Source organism: Montipora capricornis, chromosome 10 (assembly GCF_036669925.1).
Source record: "Montipora capricornis isolate CH-2021 chromosome 10, ASM3666992v2, whole genome shotgun sequence".
NCBI classification, from domain to species: Eukaryota; Metazoa; Cnidaria; class Anthozoa; order Scleractinia; family Acroporidae; genus Montipora; species Montipora capricornis.
Window position 1 is genome coordinate 57,337,780 of NC_090892.1, and position 10,898 is coordinate 57,348,677.

Here is a 10,898-nt window from a genome sequence, read left to right on the forward strand (position 1 = left end):
GCTCAAGAACGAGGCATCACGGGCTAATTTGAATAAAAACAAAAGAATATTATTTAAATGACGGCCATTTTGGAATAAGGTCTATTGCACTTCAATATCCGTAGCTGGACATCGATTGACCACATTTTTTCGTGCTAGCAGTAATCGGAGCACTTTTAAAGCGATCGTGGAAACCGCGTAGAAATCGGAATTTCGGATTGACACGATGTTCCGTTTTGGAAACTTCGTCGCCAGGATTGTCTTTACCCTAGTGCCAGGGTAACCCTAGCTGCCTTGTAAACACGTCGATGAAAAAAAGAACAAACGTGTGAGTGCTAGGGTAACCCAACCCTACCTGTAAACAGGGCCTTAAGTGCTACTATGACCAAAAAGTCAATTTTAATTTTTCTTTGGATTTCAAAACTATGTTAACTAATCACTAGGTGAGCCAATTTAAAAAATACACCTGCTTATTTTAACTGGAATTTTCCTATTTTATAGTCTGCCATTACTAACTTTAAAATCTTGAGACAGCTGGATCGAGGAGACAATGACGTCAAAGGCTCACTAGTTTAAGAATGCAATGCATGTGTGTGTACACGGATGAATTAATATGCAGCACGGGAGTTTCGGGCTTTCAGACTTTTAAACTCGTGTTTTGCATATACAATAAGCTGCGTTTACATGCTGAAATTCTAATCTAGTGAGTAAATGACGTCATTTTTGCCTAGATCCAAGCTTCCGAGGTCCAACTGGAACATCAGTAATGGCGGACCGTGAAATCCAAAACTTTCTCTCAAAGTAAACAGACTTCGGATAAAAATCAAAGCTCAAGATTTTGCCAGTCAAGTTTTAAGCCATCACACTTTCAGAATCTGAAGAAAAAAAGGAAGTGATTTTTTTTATCATAGTAGCACTTAAACGGAACATTCCGTTGGGTGCCCCTGATTCATCGCACGCTCGAGACTGAAAACCTCGTCGGATTTCTTCGTAGCCATTTAGAACTCCCGTAAACAGGAAATTCATGAGGACTTTAAAAAATCGGTGCTGGCAAAGTCAGAACATTGCCAGATGAGCATACTTTGTTTTCGTTTTCAGTGCACAAAAATCACGGAATGAATAATATTGGCTGCGTTGTTTAATCCAATGCGCTCATGATGGGCTGGTATAGCAAGTACACCGTAACACACAGTTGCAAATACAGAGTAACTTGCCATTGATTGGTGTCTTTCAGTGAACTAAGAAAATGCGTTCAATTTTTGGTCAAAACGCTCCCAATTTAATTTGCGCATGTTGACTGGTCGTTGATTGTGCTCAATATGCGCTTATGCTGGCATCGTACGTGTCTACAATCATTGGAAGGCAACGTTGCATGAAGATCCGTATTTACGGTAGTCGATTTCAAAATTTTTCATCTTCGGTTCAAGCATCAAGATGCCTTCTGGTGACAATGCTGTTTTGACCCGTCTTTCTTAATAATTTGGCCCCACCGTCACCATTTACAAGTGGAAAGCTGAGGAAAATTATGCAAGCAGAACTCATTTGAGGAGGATTTGAGGATCCTGAGCTTTATCATCAGATTTAACGAGATCGCCTTGCTATGTTGGTGGCGATACTGCAAGGAAATCTTTTAATCGCCTAACCATTCATTCAACAACTTGGACATGTTGATGAAGAAGTAACGACTACCGCCCCCTAAAATATCGAAGTCAAATTATTAGTTTTGAAAGAATACCTGCAATATATTCGTGATCTTTTCCAAAGCATTTGCAGCAGGCCATTTCAAGCCAGTCAAAACACTGTAGCTGTGTCGCCATTAGCAATGAAGGCTAGTCGAAAATGAACGAAGTGGAGCACGGATATGAGAGCACTAGACTAGAGCCGGCATATGAGTAAAGGGGGTAGCTTCTAAAGAACTAAAACTGTGGTGCTGCGTCGGTGGGGAAGTGGCCTTAAAAATGCGTTTCATAGATATATGCTGGCTCTAAAATTTGGTTTCATCAACGGACTTGATAATGTAAATTGACCACCGTACAGGGATTGTAAAAGCTAACGTTTCGAGCGTTAGCCCTTCGTCAGAGCGAATCGAGGAATTATGGGTTGTGTGGGTCGTGGAGTAGGAGCTATGCTATTGATGGTAACATGGCAACGTGAAAAACAGAAATACATTAGTTAAATGAGAAGCGTTAATACCGTGGAGATTAAGGGTGCCAATTGGGAAGATGCATTTTTGTTCCAGGTTCTTGCAGCTTTCCGTCGTACCTAGATCTAAGGAAAGGCCGCAGATAGCCATGTCTTGTTTGGAGTGGTTAGGGAGATTAAAATGACGAGCGACTGGCTTAGATGCATCTTTGTCATTCTTCTCAACATCGCGAAAATGTTCGCGGAATCGGTCGCCAAGTCGTCTATCTGTCTCGCCAATGTATTAATAATAATTTATTACATAACGTACAGGTTATGCAATAACTGACATTGCGGACGTACATGTCAAACGATCGGTGATCTTAACAGATCGCTAAGGTTCCGATATTTTGCTGGTGTTAAGAGTGAAAGGACAAAGTTTGCATCGTGAGCGCACGCATTTGAAAGTGCCGGGTTGCTCATTAGTTTTGATTGCGCTTCTAACTAAAAAGTTGCCTACGTTTTTGTCGCGTGTGAATGAAATTAGTGGAGGTTGAGAAAAGATTCTACCAGTCTCGGGATCATTCTGGAGTAATTTAAAGTTATTAAGAATGATACTTTTGAATGTGTGATTATGAGGATGGAAAGTGAGGGTGAATAGAATTCTGTCATTCTTATCCTTTTGACGGTGACGTTTGTAGTGCTGACTGTCGATCAAAATTGTTGGGCACGGTGATAGCCCGCTTTGAACACAGGGACAGGATAGCCACGTTTTCGAAGAACTGGCACACCTCCTCTGGAAAAGTCGGAGTCATCACTACATAGACGTCGAAGTCTAAGAAATTGAGAATAAGAAATGGAGTACAGTTCTTGACATGTGATGGATGTATGGACGATGAATAAAACAAATAGCTGTAAGAATCTGTAGGTTTGTAGTGCACACTGGTACATAAACCGTTACCACTGATAGAAACTTTGATATCTAGGAAAGCCAATGAAGTTTCGGAAATTTCCCAGGTATATTTAAGAGCCGGATGAAAGGAATTAACGGAGGTTATAAATTGATCGAGCTCTTCTCTGCTGGATGAAATAGCGCCGATGTAGTCGTCAATGTAGCGGCCGTAGAGTCCAGGTCTGGGGCCGTTGTACTGATTAAAAAATTGGTGTTCAACATATCCTACAAAAAGATTGGCATAGCTAGGTCCCATTCGTGTGCCCATCGCCACACCATTAATTTGTTTGTAATAGCTGCCGGCGAATGAAAAATAGTTAATGTATGATGGCAAAGATTTGACTATAGGCGTCATAATTCTGTTTAAGTAGCTACAAATAAGTTCGGTAGGGCAACCTACAGGTAGAAACAATAGGGATACCTGGGTTGTTCGGTTTTTTGAATTTTTGGCAAGAAGTAAATGCGCGAAGTTCTAGAATCCCTGTACGGTGGTCAATATACATTATCAACTCCGTTGATAATGTAAATTTTAGAGCCAGCATATATCTATGAAACGCATTTTTAAGGCGACAAGGGTGCGGACAGACATTACAGGGGACGAAACTTGAAACCTGAAGCCAGCTTTAGGTTTATTAGACCCTACTCATTACTGTCCAAGGATCGAATGCTATTTTGTTTATAACGACAGTGAAAATCCATGATAAATGATACAGTTCGTGGCCGAGACCATTACTTTACTGCAACTGAGAAGACTGTTTTCTTTCTCATGAAGCTACAGATGATGAGGTCGGGGGTGGGGTGAATGGATTACGCCTGAGAAAATTTAGTCCAGTTTATTTTCTTCACAACCAGACATTTGGGACAGCCAGCGGCCTTCACTGCGGGCGCATACTTAAAATTGCGGCCAGAGCTGATTTGAGATGAGCCAAGGAAATCGTTGCTATACTTCCACAACATTTTTCAAGGTTGAAATGATTTAACTGGTGTTATATCAGACAATTTTTCGTTCAAATCTCCACGCGCCCGAATACTTTTTCCTTCCCGCTTTCTTTTTTCATAATTCATCCAGTTCTTCTACTCAGTGGTTTCCTTATTTTAATAGGGAGTGCATCTGACCAAATAAACGAATTCCTAAGCCTTTACTTTGAAACAGTGAAGGGCGTTAAACGACATTTTGGAGGTACACGGAACTCTAAGTAATTTGGATTATATCAATAGATTAACTTGATTAGCATTTTGATACATTTGTTCAAACAACTTGACCCCCTCTTAACAAGCGGTCAGGTTATCTCACGGCTAAATGATTGCTCAAGTACATCAACACGCTAATTCACTCCTTATCCCTTTCTTTGAAAATAGTGGCTTCACTGGCACCGCCTTCACTGTTAATAAACAATTCTTTTAATATTTAAATTTTGCCAACCACAGAGCAAAACAAGCCTTTGTTTCGACAGCGAATAAATGGCTTCAGCAACAATACTGACAACAGGTGACGTAACGGTGAGTATCGTTATTTCGCTGAACTTTATTTTACCAAACTATTTCGCAAAAAGCTTTTGTTATAGTGGTTCAGTCCTCTGGAAAAGTTTAACTCACAATGACAAGAAAGTGGAGGAGCTAAGGAAATTTCGTGTTTACATATATAATCAAGAGACGCAGCATTGCTTGAATATCCAGTATTGGTGACCTTTCTTCTTTCAGGTAAAGTGCTGGGATTAGAATTGCTCAAGGTCGTATGATTCTGTTTGTCAATAGTGCTCAGCGGATAGACATACAAGAGGTAACTTTAAATCCACTTCTTCTTGTGGAACAGCAGAGCTAGCTTTAAAATGACCCACCGGATTTCCGTTCTGCTTGGTTACGGACGAATAGTCCGGACAAGCAAGATTGCTTGTTCATTTATTCAGCGATTTTTCACATCATCCCAGTAATAGCCATGAATATTGTCGGAACAATGCCGTGTTGGGTTTCAAGATTTCTAAAGGGTTTTTCGTTCGGGGTGTTGTTGTCCATACTTTTTCAGGTATTGGTATTCAGTTTTGCCACGAATCAAGTTTCATTCGAGAATTTTGTTTTTAAGAAACGAATTGTCGTCCAACGGCAACAAAACTGTTTTTTCTTGTAATTTGAATTGCCAAATAGCTGAATGATCTCTATTTTAAGCTCATATATACTCATCTCTGCACAATGAGATTACCTTGAGCTTGAAATAACACCACTATATACACACTGGTAACAAAGAAAAACATACCGTTTGCTTCGCCGCTCATCATTAAAGATGGAAGGGTAGAAAATTTAGCCTCTCTCTAGAAATAGAAAAACTCACGAGAAATTTAAACTGTCCGTCTTATTTACTGGACGCAAGAACGTGATTTGTGATCAACAGACTGCCACGCAATCGTTTCCTCAGGATGTAGTTGTCTTTTAATCTCTGCTTGCTCAAGCAGGTGAGACAAGCACATTATACCACATACGTACTTAACTATATCACCATGCTCTCCGGCCAATCACGCTACACCGTCACTGTCTCGTTTTTAAGCGTCTAGTCACGTATACAATAGGGAAGTCGGATTTTACCTCCTTCCCACAAACAAAGCGGGGTTGTTGATAAAGGAATCAGCAGCTACGTCTACAAAAGATTAACTATTCATCAGTCTAAGTAAACCCCAAGAAAATCTCGTTTCGAATCTGATAAAAAAAATTAATAAAACTAGCAATAATCAAGGATTAGTGAGGTGCATTCAAGGATTCCTGTTTTGTCATTGATGAGGTATTTGAAATTAAACCCTCTCCGGCGGGGTTAGTATCTGGATGGGTGACCTAAAAAAGGTACCACTTCGTAACAGAAGCATCGGATCAAAAATTCTATTTTAACGCCCAAAAATGAGAACTAAGCAAGGTACAGATTTTGTTAGCTGGCTTTATGCGAAACAAATATTGATGCAAAAGTAAATAAATATTGATACACAATTTTTAGGAAGAGCAGAAGGAAGTTTTCAGGACGGTCGATCGAGAATGAAATATTTTGCCATCAGCAACAAAATTAACGACATGAAAACAACGTTAATCTTGAATCACGAAAAACATTTTGCGAGATTTTTGCTACGTTCAAATATGTTATTGTCCTTTTGGCTGCACAAGTAAATCGCAAAATCGAAAGTGACAAAAACCTGCGATCAGGCCCATTTTTAGCTTTGCCCATATGTTCTCTTATGTCGTCGCTCGCTAAAATTGGGCCTGACCAAAAGTCTCTCAGCTCGTGATCTGATTGGCTGTTAAAACGCCGGAAGCGAATTGCGCGCAGCTCTCGCGAAGTCCTCGAGACTGTTCCGCAATATTAGGGTACGAAAAAATTTGCTACCGTTGTTTCTTACAATGACGTGGACGGTGCAACTTGATTTTATTTCTATAAATGGAGATATGCCATCTCATAACTTGTCCAGAATCGTGTTTGAATCTCTGGAAAGAGAGAAACTAGCGATTCCGTTGTCGAGCTCTGTGGCCGTGTGGTTGAAAGTACTGATGTTTTGAAACTAAATGGCTCGTTCTTTCAAATGGCAATGAAAGCCGATGCATATTGGTTTCCTGGATAAGACAAAGGACGTGTATATGCTGATAAAATCACAAGTTACATGAATGCATGTTTTGAATAACTGTATATCAAACGGCTTTATTTACTTGCTGTACTTGACATGGTTTGTTTGTACAATTTGGAGTCAAGATTGCTTCATAGTATTTCCAGTTGAGTTGACTTAAAACTTGCATTCCAAAAACTAAAATGGCATATTTCCAGATAGACCAATTGTACAAAAATAACCGAAACTTTGCAAGTCCATTTTACTGTTCGTACGCCACCAAAAAATTAACGTAAACTGTACTGCGCGCAATTCTACAAATACACTGCAACTGAAGATTACCGGAAAAAATCACCAAAGAAACCTTCATGGTCAAACATGTTACATGAAAAGAATACTGTACTGTACTGTACCGTACTATTTTTAGTATTTTGGTGTTTATTTCGGTGTGTTTGACACTTTTGGTTAACAAATATTTTGCTGTGTCTCAGACTGTCAGTGCTTCCATGCTTGAAAAATTGAAAATTAAGCCAAATTTTGTCGAGATTTTTGGAAGGGCCAAACAAATTTTGTCGGTCCAGTGCGTCCGAAACCAAAGCCCCAAAGCGGAAAAGATCAGAGGTAGCTCCCCCTGAACGCACTAAATAAGATTAACGAAACTTCAGGACGTGTAAGCAAATATTCCACATATGCAAATTAGTTCACCTTGGATAATACGCAACGCTAGTCAATCTCGCAAAAACCTTTTCCAGCCAAAAATAATTTTATTGAAACAAACAACATATTTGCTATTAGAGGGAAGAAAAAACTTTCCATTTCATTGCGTACGTGAAAACACGCTGCCAACACACTCCGTGTGAAAAACGCAACTAAATAAATTTTCCACCAGTGTTCAGCATCAAACCCTTTACTTAAATTGCCTCATTGCGTTTGCCTCATCAGACTTCCAAGAGTTTACAAATTCCTTCTCTGTCTTCTCTGTCGCTGAACCCATAAGTTACAAGAGAATTTTTCATTTGGTTTCAGTGTTCTACATAACAGCACACTTGGTAAAATATTAGAAACACAACTCACTTTGATTTCGGCTCTACGGGCGATAAATTAACCTTATTTTGGGGTTGAGAGTTTGCTTTGTGAACATCTCCCTCTCATTTTACAGACTAACCATAACTTTTGTCTATGATTTTCCCTCAACTCACCATCCACACACACACTATTCCCCAAAACTACCTACTGATTAATGAATGTTTTAATTAGTAGAGAGAAACCCCTTCTTGTAAGGCGGATTCTTCTATAAACACCAACTAAGACAGCCACAAAGGTTACTAGGTTATCTGCTGCATCATGTATTCATATTAAACAAAAAACTTTGATCCCAAATATCTCTTAAAATACTGATTCTTTTGAGAAGCAATATTAAACACTCGAAAGGAGTGTTTCATCAGATATCCAACCACCTCGAAATCGGTTAAAAAACTCGGCCTTCGGACTCGTTTTTCAACTCGCTTCTCGGTGTTTGGATATCCGATGAAACACTCCTTCTCTTGTTTGATATATTACTTCAAGCATCAAGATGCCTTCTGGTGACAATGCTGTTTTGACCCGTCTTTCTTAATAATTTGGCCCCACCGTCACCATTTACAAGTGGAAAGCTGAGGAAAATTATGCAAGCAGAACTCATTTAAACCTTGAGAGCAGAAAATTGGCAATAACATTATTTTGCATATCCCACAAAGAAGTTCGGTTATTAAACGACCGATTTGAGGATCCTGAGCTTTATTGCAGATTTAACGAGATCGCCTTGCTATGTTGGTGGCGATACTGCAAGGAAATCTTTTAATCGCCTAGCCATTCATTCAACAACTTGGACATGTTGATGAAGAAGTAACGACTACCGCCCCCTAAAATATCGAAGTCAAATTATTAGTTTTGAAAGAATACCTGCAATATATTCGTGATCTTTTCCAAAGCATTTGCAGCAGGCCATTTCAAGCCAGTCAAAACACTGTAGCTGTGTCGCCATTAGCAATAAAGGCTAGTCGAAAATGAACGAAGTGGAGCGCGGATATGAGAGCACTGGACTAGAGCCAGCATATGAGTAAAGGGGGTAGTTTCTAAAGAACTAAAACTGTGGTGCTGCGTCGTTGGGGAAGTGGTACACAAAAATTTGGTTTCATCAACGGCCATGCTATTGATGGTAACATGGCAACGTGAAAAACAGAAATACATTAGTTAAATGAGAAGCGTTCGTTAATACCGTGGGGATTAAGGATGCCAATTAGGAAGATGAATTTTTGTTCCAGGTTCTTGGAGCTTTACGTCGTACCTAGATGTAGGGAAAGGCCGCAGATAGCCATGTCTTGTTTGGAGTGGTTAGGGAGATTAAAATGACGAGCGACTGGCTTAGATGCATCTTTGTCATTCTTCTCAACATCTCGAAGGTGTTCGCGGAATCGGTCGCCAAGTCGTCTACCTGTCTCGCCAATGTATAATTTATTATATAACGTACAGGTTATGCAATAAATAACATTTGCGAAGGTACATGTGAAACGATCGGTGATCTTAACAGATCGCTAAGGTTCCGATATTTTGCTAGTGTTAAGAGTGAAAGGACAAGTTTTGCATCGTGAGCGCACGCATTTGAAAGTGCCGGGTTGCTCGTTAGTTTTGAGTGCGCTTCTGTGAATGTAATTAGTCGAGGTTGAGAAAAGATTCTACCAGTCTCGGGATCATTTTGGAGTAATTTAAAGTTATTAAGAATGATACTTTTGACTGCGTGATTATGAGGATGGAAAGTGAGGGTGAATGGAATTCTGTCATTCTTATCCTTTTGTGACGTTTGTAGTGCTGACTGTCGATCAAAATTGTTGGGCACGATGATAGCCCGCTTTGACCACAGGGACAGGATAGCCACGTTTTCGAAGAACTGGCACATCTCCTCTGGAAACGTCAGAGTCATCACTACATAGACGTCGAAGTCTAAGAAATTGGGAATAAGGAATGGAGTTCTTGACATGTGATGGATGTATGGACGATGAATACAACAAATAGCTGAAAGAATCTGTAGGTTTGTACATAAACCGTTACCACTGAAATTTCCCAGGTATATTTAAGAGCCGGATGAAAGGAATTAACGGAGGTTATAAATTGATCGAGTTCTTCTCTGCTGGATGAAATAGCGCCGATGTAGTCGCCAATGTAGCGGCCGTAGAGTCCAGGTCTGGGGCCGTTGTACTGATTAAAAAATCGGTGTTCCTACAAAAAGATTGGCATAGCTAGGTCCCATTCGTGTGCCCATCGCCACACCATTAATTTGTTTGTAATAGCTGCCGGCGAATGAAAAACAGTTAATGTATGATGGCAAAGATTTGACGAAAGGCGTCATAATTCTGTCTAAGTAGCTAGAAATGAGTTCGGTAGGGCAACTACAGGCAGAAACGATACGGATACCTGGGTTTTTCGGTTTTTGAATTTTTGGCAAGAAGTAAATGCGCGAAGTTCTAGAATCCCTGTACGGTGGTCAATTTACATTATCAACTCCGTTGATAAAACCAAATTTTAGAGCCAGCATATATCTATGAAACGCATTTTTAAGGCGACAAGGGTGGACAGACATTACTGGGGACGAAACTTCAAACCTGAAGCCAGCTGTAAGTTTATTAGACCCTACTCATTACTGTCCAAGGATCGAATGCTATTTTGTTTCAGTTCGTGGCGGAGACCATATTTTACTTCAACTGAGAAGACTGTTTTCTTCCTCATGAAGCTACAGATGATGAAGTCGGGGGTGGGGTGGATGGATTACGCCTGAGAAAATTTAGTCCAGTTTATTTTCTTCACAACCAGACATTTGGGATAGCCAGTGGCCTTTACTGCGGGCGCATACTTAAAATGGCGGCCAGAGCTGATATTGAGATGAACCGACAGATGAACCAAGAAAATTGTTGCTATCTTTCTTGCTTCTCTGTTTTTAGCGTAATTCAGTCCACAACATGAGTTTTTCAAAGTTGAAATGATTTAACTGGTGTTATATCAGGCCAGGCAATTTTTCATTCAAATCTCCCATCGCCCGAATACTCTTTCCTTCTCGCTTTATTTTTTCATAATTCAGCCAGTTATTCTACTCAGCGGTTTCCAATAGTGCATCTGACCTAAATAAACGAATTCCTAAACCTTCACTGGTTGAAACAGTAAAGGGCTTTAAACGACATTTTTGGGGTACAGGGAACTCTTAAGTAATTTGGATTGTATCAATAGATCAACTTGATTAG

At 39.9% G+C, this 10,898-nt stretch overlaps 1 protein-coding gene across 3 annotated transcripts in view; it reads right to left on the reverse strand.

Moving 5' to 3' along the window:
• Positions 1–10,898, reverse strand: part of LOC138018502 (allene oxide synthase-lipoxygenase protein-like) — a 37,191-nt gene that overhangs the window by 25,016 nt on the left and 1,277 nt on the right. The window contains exons 1-2 of one of the 3 annotated variants that reach the window (XM_068865140.1): positions 8,569–8,643; positions 1,715–1,808 (exon numbers count right to left, since the gene is read on the reverse strand). The exons of 1 other annotated variant lie outside the window; for it this stretch is intronic. In XM_068865140.1, the coding sequence (XP_068721241.1) occupies positions 1,715–1,796 (82 nt within the window). In that variant the 5' untranslated portion in view covers positions 1,797–1,808; positions 8,569–8,643. Of the gene's footprint in view, positions 1–1,714; positions 1,809–5,303; positions 5,513–8,568; positions 8,644–10,898 lie in introns of those variants that run through there. One more of the 3 variants, XM_068865141.1, reaches the window with a different exon arrangement.